Below are 20332 nucleotides of genomic sequence, written 5' to 3'. Positions count from 1 at the left end.
GGCCTGGTCACTAGACACAACACACTCGGCACCTGATTGGACGAACGCTTTCCCTCAGTGGGCTGCTGCTTCCAGCTTTCAAACCGGAAACAATACGGAGGCTCGTTTGGAAACTTTCTTCTCTTATTTCACAAAAAGAATTCACCGAAATGTGTTTCTGAAAACATTTGAGGCGAGAAATAACCCTGCAGCTGTTGAATCCGTCTTTATTTTGGATCTACAACGTTTATTTTAAAAGATTCTCGGGAGTTTCGAGAGTTCCGACTTTTTGGAAATGAGGAACGGCCATTGTGGCGCTCCGTCTCTCGAATCGCGTCGCCACGCTACCAGAATGCATTGCACAGCTGCTTACATAGACAATGAATGGCAAGCGTGAAAAGGACGGATCCTGTGGACACGTACCATCAGCCTCATTCACATGAACAGAGGATGGAAATAACTCTGGATTCAGCTATTAGTGCGTTTTACAACTTTTAGGACCTGATGATTTAAATCAGGACTATTAGAGTGTTCATACTGGGGAGCTGATTCACCTAAAAAAAATGATCCGCTGAGTTACAGACGTCTCTTTCCCAATGGAAGTCTATTTGAAAAAGTATTTTTGGGCCCAATGGCATCACGTGACGGACACGGAAGTTGTAGTACCGCCTTTTGGCCACTACGAAAGTTGGCATCAACGACCGGCGCTCTTCCTTGGGGCTTGGTACCGATGGAGAACTGGTGGTCAGAGCTAACCAAGCTACTGTCTGACTCTCTGTGTGGTGGAGCTTTGAAAGCCTCCAGAAGCACATGTACGGCCCTTTGGGAGACGCTACGTGAGTACCTGTGTTATACTAGCTGGGCTGGCATCTCTACTACGAGAAGCTCTCCAGTGTGTCTGCGGGACAGTGTCAGTACATAGCCCTGCTTTCTTATCGCGGTTTCATTTATTTATTTTATTTGTAAGGGACCATGTACAATATTCAATTTCTGCAGTTTTAATCCTCTGTTCCTGTGTATTTACCTACACGGCAGGTGCAGTGTTACCGACCGTCGTCCCCGCCCCCCTTGAAGTGGATCCGTCCATGTAATGTCAGCGGTCAAGCGGGAAATAATTGACTGAAATCAAGATAGAAAGAGAAGAGTTGAATGAAAATTCAAATGAAATGGATAATGAAGGAGTGAAAAGGTGGAGCGGCAAATGTCAGAGAGGGAAAAAAAAGCGGGGGGTGGGGGGGGGGCTCCAGACAAAAAATTTCCAGGGCCATACTTTACTTTGTTCCCAGTCCAACCCTGGCAGCGTTCCACAAGGCCACGCTAGTGTCCAGAAAGTGTCTGGGCGTGCAGCCGTGTGCTGTGAAAAAGGCCCGTTGGTCTTATCATAATATGTGGAACTGTGGCAGGAAGTGCCCTCTAAACTCCCAGTCTGGTACTGCTGTTGTTGCTGCCTGGCTGTGTTGTCCTAACACAGAGCTGTCTGCAGACAGTGTGCCACGGCCAGCATACCCACCAGTCTCTTCCCATACAGCCAACCGCATCATGCACCCAGGGCCTGCTTTCTTCACACACAGCCTGTCCAACTGCCTCTCCATATGCACGGCACACATATCCAACAAGTTTATTAAAACTTATTGTTATATCTAGAAGAATTCATCTGAGATAAGAACTATGATGAAAGTTAAAAATGGTAATATTTTGCTTTAGTTTGTTTTCTCCTTAGCTCTTACGGTGTGTTTAAATAAAGTTTTGTGAACCGTCAAAGAGTTCAACCATCATTCAGTCAGGAACGCTACAACCGGCGTCCCGTGGCACTTCTCTTTCCAACTCTCACTCACGTTTCCACCGTTGTCTTACGGCAACAAGTCACGTGACACAATAACAAACAGAAAGGTAAAAAGAACATTTTATTTTTCTGTAGGCCTTTCCATAATGTTGTCAGACACTTAACTATATATAATAATAACAATCTGCACTTTTATTTGACGTAAACTGGTGGTGCCAGGTTGCCCTAACTGATTACATTACAGCCCGTATAGTGGTTGGCGGCTGTAGTGTTATCCCTCAATAGTGGACCAATTAAAAAAATTGTTAGTCACTTAGACACAATTTGACACATTTATCATCTTAAATGTATTGTTTTTTTCTCCAAACTAAAATAGGTCAGAATTTTATTGTGAAGGTTTTGACTAGATACCCTGTTGGTTCATTATGGCTTTAAGGTCACAATGAACCAATCATGGATGTAAACACACCTCACTTAGCCTACCAAACTTTCCAGAATAGACCACTTATTCTGCGAATAGGTGTGTATGAGGTCAGTTCAGAGCAGTTTATTCTGAGCAGCAGCGAACCGATATGTTATATAAAAGGAGAGGTTCTGTGGAGGAATGTTTTCTCAGAGGTTCCAGGTAATATTTATTGAATGCTTGGTAACTTTTTGCAGCGAGAGCGCGGTGGCAGGTCTCAGACATATCGATGATTTATGTTGAGCATGAGGCCTTATCTCAGCCTTGTCTGTGTGAATTATGGGAGCAGCTTTCTCATTCCAACATCCTCCAGGTACAGTTTCTCACAGCCGCTCAACGTTCTCAGGTTGCCACTCGGCATATGACCCAATAAAGATTAAATTTAAAACATCCTAAACTGTTTTTTTTTTCCAAGTAGCACTTAAATATTAGGCAACACGTTGTTTGGCATCATTGGGGAAAAATCCCATAATAACCTTTCAGCATATTGTAATTCAAGTGTTCTGAGAGAGACTTCTGCTCCTCCTCATGGCTCTGTTTTCAGGCTTTAGAACATCTAGCTCGTGACGGGAGACTTTGACCAATCACAGGTCATTTCAGGGAGAGAGAGCATTCCTATTGGCTGTGCTCCGGCTGGTGGGTGGTGTTTAGTATTTCCTCAACTGATCCCAACATGCCTGCCGGGTCACAAACCTTCTTTCATTTTACAGCTGAACCGTGTACTACAAGATGTTTCTGAAAACATCTGAGGAGAGTAATAGTCAGCACAGTAACAGAATATTGATTCATATTTGATCAGCGCTGCCTAGTTTTTTACCGTTTGATTGGAGTTAGCGATCGATTGACAGCCGGCTCTCATAGACGGCAGACTCCAGCTCGGCTCTGATTAGTTGTTTTCCTCCGGTCTGTGAAATCTTGCAGATGTTGTTAGGAGCACCGGAGGACACCAGAGGAACATGATTTATTTTTCAGATTACCTGTCTCATGCACTACTGTCACAATATAGTCACTGTTTTATAAAAATAACTTTTTAAAATCACATTAACTCCATTTCTACCCATTGCTACTTTTAATCAGAATCCATAATTAGTAAAACTTGTCTGCAGCTGCATCAGTTTGCCAGAACGTTTTTGCTTTCAAAATAAAAGCAGTTGGCACTATGCAGAACTACAAAATATAATTTCGAAATAAACTCCTTATTGCACAATGAAATCATGACTTTGAATATGAAATACAACTCGGAGTGTGAAACACTTGAAAAAACACACAAATAAAAATTTGCCTCGTTTTTCCAAGTAAAGTTTTATTGTGAAGGGGATATCAGGAAGTGTTAGATGTTGATAATGTGGCTGACTTGTGGGACCTGTGAGCTGTGACCCATCAGAGGAGCTGCAGGGTCCCTGAAACCAGTCTGGAAGCAGAGCAGCACTGATGGATTAACCTGGAGCTCTGATTTTATCACCACACAGGTACGTGTCTCGTCCTGGTTTAGTCACACTGACATTATAGTGGACACAGCTGTTTTAATATGTCTTCAAATAGTTCATAATTATGTGTCAAATGTGTCCATAAATTAATAAATAAAATCAATTGAGATATATTGTCAGTGTATGGATAAAGTAATCAGGCCTGACTGAAACATTACTTTCTTAACTTTGTAAAACCAAATGTAGCAAATAAATACATAGATATACATTTACTGAATTGTCCTTTATTATTAAAATAATGAATTGTACACCAGCAATTTGGTAAAAAAAGAAAAATCTTGTTTCATGTGTAAACTTTTTAATGCAGCAACAAACTGGTTAATACTTAAAGAGGAATTCAAATTTCAGTGTATGTGTGTGTGTGTGTATATATATATATACATATATATATATATGTATATATATATATACATATATATATATATTAATTTAAAAAGCTATTCAAAAAAGATATTTTTGTGAGATATAAGGATGAGGAAGAGTTGTGTTAAGGGGTTGGTTTATATATATTTTTTTTAACTCCAGATGGATATGTGGGTTGTAAATAAACTTGGGATGCTGTTCATATATTTAATTTGGGATGTAAATAAATCTGGGATAGTTTATATATCATATTATATGATCATTCTATGATATATGAGTCAATAAAGGAGAAGTGAGAAAGGGGGTAGGGAAATATAAGTTTTATTTCTACCTACTCCTTTTCAGACACTATTACTCTGGTTTTGTTTGTTATTATTTTGTATCTGTTTTTATTTATTTTTATGTTCCAAATAAAGTCATTCATTCATTCCTATATATATATATATAAATAAATATATATATATATAAATAAATATATATATATAAATAAATAAATATATATATATAAATAAATAAATAAATAAATAAATAAATAAAATCAGTCTTCTCGTTGAGTATAGTTGCAGCAGTAGATGTTTGACAAGCATTCATAATACCAACACTAGTACTAGCAGCAGTAGAACAGAGTTATACGTGCAGCAGCAGCAGTAGTATTAGTAAGTAAAAACAGATGTAACCATAGAGGTATATACTGCAGGTAAGAGTGATAATGTCAAACAGCAGCTGTGATTATAAAGTGTGACCTCAGCTTTAAAGCAGCAGTGGGTAGAAACGGAGCAAATGTGATTAAAGAAAGTTATTTTTATAAAACAGTTACTATATCCTGACAGTAGTGCATGAGACAGGTAATCTGAAAGAAATCATGTTCCTCTGTGTCCTCTGTGTCCTCCGGTGCTCCTAACGACATCTGCAAGATTTCACAGACCGGAGGAAAACAAGCAGTCAGAGCTGATCTGAGGTCTGCTGTCCAGCTGCCGTCTCTGAGAGTCGGCTGTCAATCACTCGCGAACTCCGACCAAACGGTCAAACTAGGCAGCACTGATCAAATATGAATCAATATTCTGTAACTGTGATGATTATTTCTCTCCTCAGATGTTTTCAGAATCATCTTGTAGTGCAGCTTTACTCAACCACTGGGCCGGGGCCCCTTGGTGGGCCTCAGAGCACCACCTAGTGGGCCGCGGAGGTACTGACAAATGGCTGGATTAACCTTTTCAAAATCCAACGGCCGCTATTCTGTTTTTCAGAGGTTGTAGCGGGCGGGTTTTAAAGCTACAGGAAGGATACTGGAATGATATGAACCTAAAAATCCTGAGGAATCCATTGGTACCAACCATGTCATACTAGCTTTGCGGAAAAGAGGCTAAATAACGCTTCAAAGTTATGCTACATTTTGGCGAGAAAATACTGGCATGTCCATTTTCAAAGGGGTCCCTTGACCTCTGACCTCCAGATATGTGAATAAAAAAGGGTTCTATGAGTACCCACGAGTCTCCTCTTTACAGACATTTTTTAAACGAAAAGTGATGTTGGAGACAAACCTGCACCAGTAAAAGCTCCAAAGCGTGTGGTGAGGAAATATGACCCTGAATAGTTTGGATTTATAATGGCAGGGAGTGATGGGTGAGGGTAAACTGAATATCTATGTTGGTCATTAAACCCTGACCGTGTCATAACACATATTTATAGCCCAGTTTGTCATTTATTTGGGAAAGTGGTCCAAGTTACAAAAGGTTGAGAACCCCTTTTGTAGTGTACTGTTTAGCTGTAAAGTTTGTGCCCCGGCAGCCCTGTTGAGGTCAAGTTGAGGAAATACCAAGCACCGCCCACCAGTCGGAGCACAGCCAATAGGAACGCTCTCTCTCTCTGAAATGACTTGTGATTGGTCAAAGTCTCCCGTCACAGGCTACATGTTCTAAAAAACAGAGCAATAAGGAGGTGTAGAAGTCTCTCAGAACACTTGAATTACAATATGCTGAAAGGTTATTATGGAATTATTGCCCAATGATGCCAAAAACATTCTGCCTACTGCAGCTTTAACAGCGAGCAGATATCTGAGTTAGGCCTGCCTTTAGGATGCTGAGGGAACTCATCTGTGAGCAGTCCTGTCTCCCTCTTGTGTCCATGTGAAGTTACTGCTGCTGAGTGTGGATTTAAGCAACGCTGCATGGCAAGATGTCGAAGGACTGATGCTTAAGTGTCAAAGTATGCTGCTATAATCTCTTTACATGTTCTAGGCTGAGCAGCTGGACTGAACAATATGCGGTGGCTCCTAAAGGTTTGCATCCTCACTTTGGCCCTGTTGAGCCCAACCACATGCCAGAACAGGAGGAGGAAAGGACAGAGAGATGATAACCAGGTCATCGTTAATGAGGCCAAAAGTAAGTGATGTGTATGAATGAATGAATGAATGAATGAATGCATGTGTATCACCTTGACTGTCACTGATGAAGTCTGATCATTTTAAGTCTTACATTATCTGAACTCAACACCTTGTGTCTTATTGTAAGTATTATGTGTGTTAAGTGTTTTCATTATCGTGCTTAACCTTAATTGCAAGCTTTATTAAGATACAATTTTAATAACCCTGATGCTATCAGCAGTCAGCTGTGTCTCTTTTGCCTATATAACCTGTCTTTTGTGCATTACCAGTTGAACAATGTAAACAAAATGATGCTGTATTTGAATCCTCTGGGGATCACAATCATTCTTTACAACGCTGGCTTTTTGAGGCCAATACCGTTTTCGATATTTAAAGGTAGAAAGGGACATTTGAAAGCAGGTCTAGGTGCTAGAATACTGTGAACGTATCAATTGAAAGCACAACGGAGAAAGACGCCCGTATTCAGAAACTGTGCCTTTTTAAACAAGCTGTCAGGACTTCTGTAAAGTTATGATGTCACAACTATACGGTCAATGGTGAGCACAGTTCGTCCCCGGCTGCAGTGACGCTATGAAGACGGGGCATCAGTGTGTGAGGCGGAAGACCCGAAACGGTGACCAATCAGAGCGGACTGAGCTTCTTCTGGAGTGGGGGGTGGTGGGGGCCTCAAAGAGACAGGCGCTTTTGAACATTAAAACCTGTAATCCATAAACTGTATATAAGAAGTGTACGTAGTCACCGTGACGTCACCCATTGGTTTGTGGACTGCCGTTTTGAAGCCTTGAGTTCGGCATTTTGGTCGTCGCCATGTTGTTTTTATGCCTTTTTGGGCCAGCCGTGGTCGGCGGCATTATGTTTTTGGGTTGTCCGTCCGCGATACCTCAGGAACGACCAGAGGGAATTTCTTCAAATTTAGCACAAACGTCCTCTTTTACTCGATGATGAACTGATTAGATTTTGGTGGTCAAAGGTCACTGTTAACTCACAAAACATGTTTTTGGCCGTAACTCAAGAATTCATATGCTAATCATGACAATTTTACAAGAAAAATCTAAAAGGATAAAGTGATGACATTTTGGACAGACCTGGATGTAAACTGCAACTTGACTGATTGGCGGAGGCATAAAAACCGCAAGGTTGTAATTTCTAGTTTCGTGAGCAGAAGTGACACGAGAGGGTGGAGCAAAGTTCAACTGAACGCTGAATACGACATTCTCAGGTGACCAAAAAATGTTTCATGAAGTGAAAAAGCACTGTGAAAGGGTTAAATCTGTACGACAAAAACACAGACAACTCCCCGACCGGACAACGCCGTGGTAGCGACCTTTCAATGACAAGCTAGCCCCGCCCTAAAGCATCCTCTATCTGACTCTAAATGGGAACATAATTTACTAAATGAACATCATGCTGTATTGAAGAAGACATGAAACTAGCGACTGAGACCATAAACTCATGTTTACAATCTTTACTGAGGTAATAAATGAAGAGAGAAGTAGGCTCATTTTCTCATAGACGTCTATACAACCAGAGGAGTCGCCCCCTGCTGGTTATCAGAGAGAATGCAAGTTTAAGGTACTTCAGCGTTGGCTTCACTTCTCAGACTGGGAGGTTGCCCGCTGATGCAAACATGGTCAAGTAGAAACCCAAAATAGAAGTATAAAGTAATAACTTCATATTCTATTTATTGGTTATTGGAATTCCTATCATTAGTTTTCAAGATGTCTTGTCATTTACCAAAAGGGCTTGTCCAGGAAAAAGATTAACCCAGAGGTATAGCACAAGATGAAAGATCAGAGGTTTACCAACAATCATCCTCTGTTCACCACGATAATTCATACCAAATAGTCAGTAGTTGTCGAGATTGTTCTGAAGTGTCAGATGGGTGATGGGACCATATCTGGTGGAACAATGGAGGCTACCGCTTTCTGAAACCTGCAGATACTCGATTAGGAGTTAGTTATATATGTTTTTTTCTGCACCAACTGCTTGAAGCTTCTCTAAATGGTTGCCGTTAGAGTGTAAGCCTGCTGTGTTTTGCCTCCTGCCTAGCCCTGATCTGCCCGGTGGAGATCATGTTCATCGTGGACAGCTCAGAGAGAGCCAGATCTCTGCTGTTTGAGCAACAGAGGGCCTTCATCCTGCGCTTCAGCACCAAGCTCATGCAGCTCCAGTCGTCCGGCTGGCGTCTGCGTCTGCGCCTGGCCGCTCTGCAGTACAGCAGCACCGTGTCGGTGGAGCACAACTTCAGAGACTGGCAGGACCTGGACGTCTTCCAGAGCCGGGTGGCCTCCATGACCTTCATCGGCCACGGCACCTACTCCGCCTACGCCGTCGGCAACGCCACCCGGGTGTTCAGCCGCGAGACGTCCCCCAGCAGCCTGAGGGTGGCGCTGCTGATGACGGACGGAGCCGACCACCCACGCAGCCCCAGCGTTGTGACAGCCGCCGCTGAGGCCAAACAGCACAACATCAGGGTGTTCGCCATCAGGCTGTCCGGCCTGCCGAGGGACGGTCCTTTGGGTGCAAGACTAAGATCCATCGCCAGCGCCCCCCCGCAGCAGCACGTCCTCAGCCTCACCGACAGCCAGCTGGATGACAGACTCTTCAATGAACTGGTCAGTCATGTCTGCGTTAGGGTTCTATCAGTGTTATTAGTCTTTAGTATAGTCTGAGGAGAAAACACAATGTACAGGGTCTGAAATTAGCACCCGCCCCCCGCCAAATGCGGGTAAATTGTTGGCAGTGGGGTGAAATCATCAGGACATCCGCCACTTTGGCAGCAGGGAAAACGCTAGTGATGGAAATAGAGAACTGTAGTTGTCCGCTTTCTTGGCATCTCATGCCTCCGTGACTATCGATTCCTCTTATTGATGCTTTCCCATAGTTACGCTGCACAATGGCGCAGACGCACGCCGTATCATGTTTCAGTTTGTTTTGGACCGGAGCCATGGCGGAGAGAAAAAAAAGCCCTCATGGCTCTACTAAACCTGAGGGGGTGCTATAAAGCTTCACTATGAACAACAAACCTGTGTTTACATCAGCAGGAGGAGAGTTAGTAACGTTAGCTGTTAGGAACCGTTAGCAGCTCAGTCCTGACTGGATAAATACTGGAGATACCAACGTTAACGGAGGTGCCATTGAGTTATTATTGTGAGGCGTTCAAAGTCGGCTCAGGAAAAAGGACTATTGGGAGAAGGTAAATTACAATGTTATCATGATGTGTTCAAATGTAATCTCGTAAAATCATATTTTTGGTGAGAAACTTCAATAAATCCAGTTGCTTGAAGGAGATGTTTTCACAGCAACTTTAAATAGATATTAGAGAGAAAATTATGACCTGTTTAAATTCATAACATTAGCTCTAAGCAGCTGGCCAGGATTTGTTTTAATCAAAGCAAATATTTAAATAATCATAATCATTTGAATTGTGTGTTTTTATGTAACCTACCACTATAGATGACAATAACAAAGTACAGTACAGCACCCTCCCTCCACGGTGTAATTTGAACACCGTAATTAACCATATATTTTTTACGTAAAATATATTGAACATTGAATGACTTCAGATCTAAAATGTTATTCCTTCATTTAATGCAGAGATTTCAAAGTGTTTATGCGTAATAATATAAATAATATGCCATACGTTAATGTTCTGCAGTGTGGAGTTTTAATGTGTGATCACGTTCTATTGTTAAACAGCGGCATACCACTCTGAACCACGGTGGCACAACATCAGCCACTTTTTGATCTCGGCGCTACTGATTGTTTTGTTTAAAATGAAAACTCAGGGAACCTTTGAATATAGATGACTGGATATGACCCATGAGTATCTCTAATTTGTGTTGTTATGTTGCTCTGAGTTCATGGTTCCTGCAGTATTGGACTACGAGTAACTACACTATGAGTGTTTAACTGTCTTTTTTTCTTTCAGAACACAGTTGTCAAAGCTGGGGTAAGTACTACAAGGTGTTTAACATGCTTTAACATCACTCCTGTGTGTTTTTGTATTATTATAATTTAGAACAGTGTTGTCTTGAGATACTGTTCTTACAGGTGCATGAAACACATTCAAGATGAGATAAACAGTAAAAACAATATACAGAAAGATGCATTCAGTGTTAAGCCTTGATGACAAAAACCTGACAAAATCATTTTTTTTAACACAGAACGGAGGCCAGCATTTTTTCATTTCATTTTGTCATCTAACTATTTCACCTTATTTCTTTTTTTTTTTGCACTTATAGCATATTGTTGATTATTTTGTTTACATTTTTTTAATTCTTTTCCCCACATCTTTTATTTTAGTGCCCACAGCCGAAGAGCTGTCTGTGTGAGCGGGGGGAGAGGGGTCACCATGGAAGTCCGGTAAGTGTATTATTTATATCATTTAAATCTGCATGTGCTAACATCTACTGTATAACACCATATAATATAAAATATGAATGTATAAATTACCACTTTAAACATCTTGCTGTACTAGACCAGACAGTGTTACTGGATCACTAAAGTTTTACTACTGGCCAATAGAGGTATAGGGAGGTAGAGAGATAGGTAGGTAGGTAGGTAGGTAGATAGAGGATAGATAGATAGATAGATTCCGTGTAGTTTGTGTTGGCACATGGGACACCGACCCGCAATGATTTATACGTGTAAGAACTTACAAACAGTCCCTTTAATTAAGTAGTTGTGCTGCCTAAACCCATAGGCGTAGTTTGAACTTTAAGGTTGGGGGTTCACAAAAAAGAAATCGAGATGGGATGTAACTTGTACAACACAGAGAGGTCTAGTGTACTGGGATGCTGTGAGTCCACATTCAACATATCCCGAGGTTTGCAGAAAAGTACAATGACAACATGTTTTTATGGCGACTGGGTTGCTATTTCTGTACCGGTGTACTGTCCAGGTGTGGTAGTGTGTGCTGGCTTCAGGTTGACAGTCACTTCCTCAGACACACAGAACCCAGTAAAGCTCACACAGTGGCTTATTATCCCTGGATAACAGGGGGGGGGGATTCTCCCAGCCTCAGCACCCGGGCCGGCGGCCTCCACCAGCAGGTGCGTCTGACATGCATTCAAAGCACTATTGGGGAACAGATGTGAAAGAGCAGGAACTGTTTCCCACAATGTAAGTGTAGCAGGTGGTACGGTGTGGGGGGGGGGAGCTGGAAGGGCTGTTTTCACTGGTAGAGAGGCCCTTGGAAAGAGGCAAAGGTCAACGATGGAAGATTAAACATGAGCAAACACAGATGATCTGAGAACCTGCTGCACTGCGGTGGAGGTTTATGTTGGACGGGGTTACAGACAGGTCACACATCTCACCTTCGCCTCTACACACACAGAGTCCAAACTAAAGAGGGGCCCAAATATTCTCATTCGGCACAATCTCTCTCTCTCTTTTCTTTCATCCAGGGGAAACCGGGCGAGCCGGGGTCTGACGGAGCTCCAGGTCTAAAGGGATCTCGTGTAAGTCTCTATTGTCTCCGTAATCCAGCGCTGGTAACAGAGAGAATCCATGAAGTGTCGTTTGATGTGCTGTTTTGTCTGGGCTCGGTCACTGTAGGGGGAACCTGGCATTAACGGACGTCCAGGAATGGAGGGCCTTGAGGTAAGCATCAAATATTTCTCTCAACCTTCTCTTGCCCGGGTCAAGCTGTAACTCTGAGTCTGGTATTCTGTTAGAGATAGATCTATTCTTTATTTTACCCGTTGGGAAATCGGTTTGCAGCTCACAATCACAGATCAGCTGGACATCCTTTGTGATCCAGGACGGAGTGGTCAAAGTGCATGATGGGGGATAAAGTGCATTCCCTTTTTAAAAAAAGACTTGTGGGACAAATGAATTGAGTGCTATGTAAATGCAAGTCTATTTACCATTCATGATATTGTTTGCCTTCTTCATTGTTCTGTCTCTGTAGATGCTGTACAAACTGTTTTTCTTTCTTTTTAAAATGACAAACCATCGCGACCCAATTGGCCTTATCTATAAATCAAATTTGTTAGGTAAACCAGCCATGCAGAAGAGATTGAAATACATGTGTTATTGAAAACATATAAACATGTTAAATACTTTATGAATAAGACCAAATGCATTCCGGCGGAGTTAACAGGATGACTTATTTTTTTTCCTCTCTCATCAGTAAAACAAACAGAATCTAGCCTTTCATATTAGATTCTATGTTATGAGTAGGCTACAATTATCAGAACAATACGAACATTCAGACCCACATGTGGCTCAATGGTGTATAAAAGTGTGTTAAATAAAAGACTATGGAATAAATCCTGCACATTTATTTGTTGACCAATAATAAAATCTCTTATCTGACCTGTAGATGAGTCTATTTTGAGAAGCATGGAGGGAGCTCCAAATGGATTACATTGACCCTTTCTTTACAGAGCTTTACATTAAAGTACTATACTGTTCAACTTCACTGTGATGACAGAAAAAATCACTGCACCCAGCTGTTTTTACCAAGAGATGACCTTTGGACCGCTCGTTTCCCGTTGCTTCCAGTCTATGCTTAAACTAGGCTAATCACGTTCTGATAACGCACAGGCATGAGAGGTATTTCTCTTTTTATCTCTAGAAGAATCCGTGTATTTCCTGAAATTAGCTTCATAGGTATATATAACTTTTAGTAATATAATTTCCCAATTAGAACCAACTATGGATTAAATCCATCTTTTAATATATAAAACAATGATCAACTTGATCTATGAAATCTCCTGTGCTCCCATCATATTAAAGAGTGCTGTTTTGATGGTGGACAGTCAACAGTCTGATATATAAGTTTAATTAAAATGTCCCTTTCTATAGGGTCCACATGGGAGCAAAGGGGAAAAGGTATGTATTGTTATTGCATTTTTAAACATCCCATACACAGAGACGTTGCCGTAGTTTCTTAATGCTACACTTCCCTGTATCTTTCCTGGTTGTATTTTTTAGGGCGAACAGGGTGAATGTGGTGTCCCCGGTAAAAAGGGAGAACAAGTAGGTTTCATCATTTATTCATTTATTTAATCAACCTTCTGAGTTTCTCTGTGGCCAGGAGCTGTATGTACATACCCTGATACTATACTGATGTCTTTCCTTACAGGCTGACGCTGGACCTCCTGGCCCCAGAGGTCCTAGAGGAGAGCAGGTGACCTTTTCTAACTTTTATCCCATTAACAAATACTCTTTGCGTACTGTCTAGTGCATTTATGAATGGCTCGGCAGCACGTTGATTTCCCATCGCCCACGAGAGCTCTCTGTGTTCGAGCCTTCATACCTGAACGGGTGTGTGGTCAAATTGAAAGATTCCTGTGTCCTCCCACATCCGCGCTGAAACAATCAGCGCTGCGGTGAAAGCCACACACTCTGAGTCCATCTCCTGCTCTGCACTTGTGGAATGTGAGCTGTGGATTAGGTCTTATCCCCCTCCTAATGTAGCCTTTCCAAAGCGGGGAATCCAAGCTTGCAATGTTTGGTTGTAGTCTTTGAGCAGATGTTGTCCCAGCGGATTACGGATTTGGGCACATGTTATCCATTCCCTCCCTTCTTAAATGCTTGTTGCCCCCTTCAGCAGCCATCGTCAGAGTGCCATTAGGTTTTACGTTCCTTCTGACCTGTTCCCATGAAATGTACCTACACACACACACACACACACACACACACACACACACACACACACGCACACACGCACACACGCACACACGCACACATACACGCACACACACACACACGCACACGCACACGCACACGCACACGCACACGCACACGCACACGCACACACACACACACACACACACACACACACTGTCAGAAGTGTATTAATAAACCTGGAATGCCAAAGTATACACCATCACACTATCGCTATCCACCAGTCCTTAAACAGCTTGAACAAGTCTTAGTATTGCGTATATCTTATATCACTTTACAACTTCAAATTATGAAATTATCTCAATTTCTGTATTCTAAAAATTCGATTGTACTTCGCTCCACACTGTTGTGTCACTTATGGTTCCAAAAAAACAAGATAGGGACGGCCAAAACGCCAAACTCGAGGCTTCGAAACGGCAGTCCACATACCAATGGGTGACGTCACGGTGACTACGTCCACTTCTTCTACACAGTCTCTGCCTCCAACCCCAACCGTTAAATCCTTAAACTATGACTGCGTTCACTTGGATGGTGCGGTTGAAGACACTCTCAGTAACCACCACAGGGAACCGGTGTTCAATACGGTTCAATTCAATAGGTTATTTATGTCATCTTATGGATTTACTTCCTGTTTTGTTCCCGTCTCAGGGAGCCAGGGGAGGACCTGGAGACCAGGGTCCAGAGGGGAGAGCTGGATCTAAAGTAAGAACACTGCCAGTCAAGTTTCAAATACATATCAAGTAAATCAGTTTGTCCACAGGTTGAAGCATTCGTGTCTTTTTCCTGTCCTTCCTAAAAGGGTGACCGAGGACTGAGGGGTGCACCTGGACCTCCAGGAGATAACGGCATTGGGTTCCCTGGTCCCAAGGTAAGTTTAGGTTTGCAAGCAAGCAAACTTTATTTATATGGAACATATGGAGACCTGGGGAATAACCAGACGGCCTGTTCCAGATGACCTCAGGGGTCTAGCTGGTTCATAGCTCACAAGCATACACACTTAAAAACGAGCATTACTATTTTAAAATCACTTCCATAATTTACTGGAAGCCTGTGTAACAACCTCAGCACAGGTGTTATACAGTCGGATTTACTTTTTCTTGTTAAAATTCTAGCAGCTAGCAGCTTAAATAAGGAACATTTTCTTACTTACCTATCTGTGTTTCCTGTGTACTTTTTCAGTTTATCTCTGATCAGTAAACTTTATTTTTCAGGGTGACAAGGGGAACCTAGGAAGACCAGGTCCTCCTGGACCGATGGGTGTGGGTGAACCAGGGACACTGGTGAGTTCACAAAACTAAGTGAAACTAACAGTAGCTACTAAATGAAATGTATTGTCTCTAATACCATCAACGCATTCCTGTCTACTACAATGATATTTAAGATATTTCCGATCAGTGTGCATTGGTGATTTATTTGTTCTATTTTGGGACAGAGACATGTTAGCCACCTCGCTATAGTGGCAAATAGTAAAACAGGTTAAACCATATTATCAACCCTTAAAGTAAAGCCCTCATTTCGCGTCGCCCATCGTAGCAGTCCTATACACGCTTGGCACGCGGGAGAAGTTGTAATCTGTTACCTCACCGATAGATACCGCCAGATCCTACACACTGTTCCTTTAATAATGTGATGTAATATCTGTTAACTCAGTATTCACCATGTACTTCTATCTTTGTGTTGATGTGTTTCAGGGTCCAGCAGGGCCGCCGGGGATGCAAGGATCGCCAGGGTTTCCGGGTGAGGGTCTTCCAGGGTTCAAGGTAAGTTCCAGGACAAACCACCTGATGGGAATGTGTGGGAGGTTTTTAAATGTACCTGCTCCTGTAGCCCTAGTGACATGTAATTATTGAATTTAAAGAAGAATACATGTATCATTCAGATTATGGTTGTATGATTTGAGTCTTAAGATGCCAACATGATGTGTGATGTTGTTCTTCTAGTCCTTCCTATCCTCTTAACCCTCCCAGTGTGTTTCTTGCAGGGTGACCGGGGGTACGAGGGTCCCAAGGGCAGCCGTGGACCTCCAGGACTTGGGTACAAAGGTGATAAGGTACGGTTAACTTTGAAACATGGCTGGGATTGCAGACACTCATATAAAAAGACCTATGATACTGTAAAGGATGACCTGCCTGACCTTTCACCTCTCTGACCCTCAGGGGAACACAGGAGCCCCCGGGCTGCCGGGCCTGGTGGGGTTTCCGGGGACCGGCATGCAAGGAGAAAAGGCAAGGCCAATGAAAATGTCAGGAATTTACTCCCCCCTGTTTATCCTTTATTTGTGTCGATATATTTTTTAAATTCTGATGTTTAACCTCTGGCTTTAGGGGGACCATGGGCCAGCTGGGCCTTCTGGACCCAGAGGACCTCCTGGACTGGGTATAGTCGGACCAAAGGTTAGTAGCAGTTAGTAGAGCATTTCTCTGCGCTGGTCAACAAACGATTCTGATCCTCTGCTGTTCACTATCCATCTCTCTCTCTCTGTGTCTGTCTGCTTGTCGGTGTCTTCTCCTCTCTCTCTCTGTTTAGACACAACTGTAGAATATGTGGAATAAGTACGTATTTTAAAACCTACGATCACAAACGGCAGTGACACTCGGCTGTTTCTAATAAATATAGTGGATGGATTTTGAAATGTGATTGGGCGGAGGGACTGGGAGGGAATCAGAGGAATTAAACTCCGGGAGAACAGCAGGGAGAGAGGGGAGGAAAGTCAAGTGTGTTCGTTGGATGCATGTTTTATCATCTCATCAGAATCAGATCATTTATATCAAATATAATATATCATTTATATCACAAAAAATATATAGTGTAGCACCTGGATGAGCCGATGCACGGCACGGTGGAGGGGGATGAGAACGAGCATACTGTAATTTATCAAAACAATGTTCACGTCCTTTTTGTAAAATAATAAGTGAACTGTTCTTCAGAACTTTTTTTTTTTATTTGTGAACAAATATAATCAATAATTATTAAAAGTTTTCTGAATCTGATGTAACTCAGTCAGTGATTTGTGTTGTTTCCCAGGGTGACCAGGGTTTCCCCGGAGAGCCTGGACCTCAGGGAGAGAGGGGTGTTGGTGAACCAGGACCGAAGGTAAGACAAGCAAACTACCCTTGAATGAAGCATGTTATATATATATAATAGAAAGCACAGTGGGACGTACAGTAGATGATTTGAGTTTATATGTGGTTTTCCAGGGGGATCTGGGGCCTGACGGGGCTGCTGGGATACCTGGGATTCCTGGTGAGGATGGAGCTGCTGGGCCGAAGGTGAGTCAGTGACTGGACATGGTCCGATCTGTATTGAGTGCATTCAGATATTAAACATACCCAACTACTAAAACATTAAGTACTTTCTATATTTTGAAATGGGTAGTCATCAAAAGACATGACAAAACTGTCACTTTCTGGAAGAGTGAATCTATGACACGGGCCCCTTGTTGTGTAAGAAGATGATTATTTGAAATTATATTATTAAATAAAGATGTATTATTTATTCCATAGTTTGAGTTTGTGAATCAGCTTCCAGACAAACAAAGCGAAGCTCAGCTGCTGGTCCCTCTTGTTTTTATCATTATTTGTATTATTAATAGGGGCCGGGCGGCTACGCTAAAGATTTTTGCGTTATCAATAATCGAGCCCCAAAGTGCATCACAACGTTTTAGAGTAAACAGTACTGTAAGCAGCGACTGCTAATTCTTGCTAAATAAAGCTCCAATGGATATGACGTCACGTTGCTATGACTACAACAATAAAAGCGCTAACTTCTTTTTGCCATCACGTAGACTCAAAAGAAGAAAATATATCGAATTAAAACATCAATTTCAAAATCGTAAAAAAAAAAAAAGCGATACATCGGTGAATCGATTATTTTCCAACCCCTAATAAGTTGGTGACCTCATTATGCACCAGTAAGAGTGAACATAAAATCATCCCTCTTTGCACACTGTCCTACCTCAGCATCTTCAGGAATGACATCATATTAAAGAAGTAAAGAAGCAATTGCATGGTGTCTTTAAAGAGTAACGACACCCAAGCTGAAAGTCCTGCTTTGAGTTACCATCTGTTTATCGCTTCCTGCTCCGCCTCTACACTCACAGGCGTCACAAACTGTAGCCTGTGATTCACTTGAAAATGTTTGTTTAATGCTGTGATGCAGTTTGATCTGCTGTTTGTTGTAGGGGGAGACGGGGTTGCCAGGTCTACGAGGCCTAGAGGGAGCACCGGGGAAAGGCATCCTGGGAGAAAAGGTAATCCATAGTCCAATCTCTTCGAGGAGATCCTGATTGATTTGTTTTAACAGCCCTTGCACGTGTTTTTGTTTTTTTAATGTGCAAAGTGTAAAAACACAGGCACATACGTCAATAGTAACAGAACTCAAGGTGGTTCATGTACATATTTACATACCTGTACTGTATTTACATACCTGTATTTACATACCTGTACTGTATTTACATACCTGTATTTACATACCTGTACTGACAATGTCTTTGACTCATGCAAAGTTGACTCACTGGATTATTGTATTGACCATTCAGAGCACAGATGCTTTTTTGTTACGGTACCAGAGGTGCTGATATGTCAGACGTCATGTGTGGGCCTACAGTATGTGTTTTTCCACAGGGAGACAGAGGTGACCGTGGACCTAGGGGACTTTCAGGGTCTCCAGGCCCTGTTGGACCTGCTGGAGCTAAGGTATGTTAAATGTAGGCGACTAGTCGATTGATTTGTTGACACTTTATGAAAAAGAAGATACTTTATGGCCAATAAAACTAGAACTAAACACAGTAAACAGTCGTCACCTTTCACCAGTCATCACCTTCCAAGTTGATGTCGACATTATCGTTATGTGGTAAGTAAGGGATAACGTACAGCGAGCCGGTCATTGTTGTGAAATAAACCCCGACAGGGCGATGCCTGCGGAGGGGTGGACCCCGACACGGAGCCCTGAAAGGGTTTATTTTACAACAGTGACCCGCTAGCTGTACATTATCCTGCTTATTACACGGCTACTTACTGAAGAAAAATCAATCATTTGACACAATAATGGTCCGCCACAGTCCGAGATCAGAACTGCGCCCATAGCGACGGTCTGTTATACATAGCGACGGTCTGTTATACATAGCGACGGTCTGTTATACATAACGATGGTCTGTTATACATAGCGACGGTCTGTTATACATAGCAACGGTCTGTTATACATAGCGATGGTCTGTTATACATAGCGACGGTCTGTTATACATAGCAATGGTCTGTTATACATAGCGACAGTCTGTTATACATAGCGATGGTCTGTTATACATAGCGACGGTCTGTTATACATAGCGACGGTCGGTCTGTTATACATAGCAACGGTCTGTTATACATTGCGACAGTCTGTTATAAAGAAATAACAGACCGTAGAACGCGGTGATTGACCAATCAACAGCGCTATATAAATGAAAGTCCATTTACCATAAAACTCAGGACAACATTCATGTAATTCTTTATCAAATACTTGCATTTAAAGCCACAGTTGATAATCTTCTTCAAAAACATGTTTTGTTATATTTGTTGAAAATCTCGTTACATCCTGACAGCAATCAATAAATCAAATGCTCTGACAAAAAAAAAGAAAAAAATCCGGTATCTGTGGCTGTCGGCTGTCAGTGTTGCTGACTTGGTGACTTTCTCGCAAGATTTAGCGACTTTTGGAGCTAATGCTGCTAGCTACTTTCATTGGAAAAGAGTTGGCAACACAAGGCTGGGTTTTTCAGGAGGATAAGTTTTTATCAAGTACTCTAGTTTCTTAAGATTGCCAACCCTAGCTGTAAATGGTCACATTTTAATAATAAACACGGGCAAAAAAAGACTTAAGCTTAAGAACCTGTACTGATGGAAACCTTATTATTGAAGCTCTTGAGACAAACACGTCTGAACTACGTATGTTTAAGAAAAGACGTGACAAATATTTGCTTTGCTTAGATGCTCTTCTTGACACAAGCTTTTATATGCCGGCAGCTTAATGTCATTTTACTGCCCTTTTTTGTTCAGGGAGAGCCTGGGAGTCCAGGATCAGTGGGCCTACCTGGACCTGCTGGGCGTGGCTTACCTGGACCAAAGGTGATGACACACAGGAAATCAGTGACGCACACACACACACACACACACACACACACACACACACACACACACACACTCATAATGAAACCTCACCGGCAAGCGGAGTCAGATGTTGAAATAGATTACCAAGTCTAT

General features: G+C 42.1%; 1 protein-coding gene across 1 annotated transcript in view; it reads left to right on the top strand.

Annotated features, from left to right (window-relative positions):
* Positions 1-6335: 6335 nt before the first annotated feature.
* Positions 6336-20332, top strand: part of col28a1a (collagen, type XXVIII, alpha 1a) — a 31237-nt gene continuing 17240 nt past the window's right edge. Inside the window, exons 1-21 of the mRNA XM_037795407.1 lie at positions 6336-6456; positions 8508-9073; positions 10390-10410; positions 10764-10823; positions 11867-11920; positions 12018-12062; positions 13272-13298; positions 13401-13445; positions 13552-13596; positions 14745-14798; positions 14896-14964; positions 15308-15376; positions 15788-15856; positions 16078-16146; positions 16253-16321; positions 16421-16489; positions 17121-17189; positions 17294-17365; positions 18277-18345; positions 18719-18790; positions 20129-20197. Of these exons, the coding sequence (XP_037651335.1) occupies positions 6336-6456; positions 8508-9073; positions 10390-10410; positions 10764-10823; positions 11867-11920; positions 12018-12062; positions 13272-13298; positions 13401-13445; positions 13552-13596; positions 14745-14798; positions 14896-14964; positions 15308-15376; positions 15788-15856; positions 16078-16146; positions 16253-16321; positions 16421-16489; positions 17121-17189; positions 17294-17365; positions 18277-18345; positions 18719-18790; positions 20129-20197 (1803 nt within the window). The remainder of the gene's footprint in view (positions 6457-8507; positions 9074-10389; positions 10411-10763; positions 10824-11866; positions 11921-12017; positions 12063-13271; positions 13299-13400; positions 13446-13551; positions 13597-14744; positions 14799-14895; positions 14965-15307; positions 15377-15787; positions 15857-16077; positions 16147-16252; positions 16322-16420; positions 16490-17120; positions 17190-17293; positions 17366-18276; positions 18346-18718; positions 18791-20128; positions 20198-20332) is intronic.

Source organism: Sebastes umbrosus, chromosome 15, assembly GCF_015220745.1.
Source record: "Sebastes umbrosus isolate fSebUmb1 chromosome 15, fSebUmb1.pri, whole genome shotgun sequence".
Classification (NCBI taxonomy): Eukaryota; Metazoa; Chordata; class Actinopteri; order Perciformes; family Sebastidae; genus Sebastes; species Sebastes umbrosus.
The sequence above is the reverse complement of the archived record's forward strand: the minus strand, read 5'-3'. Positions and strand labels throughout refer to the sequence as shown.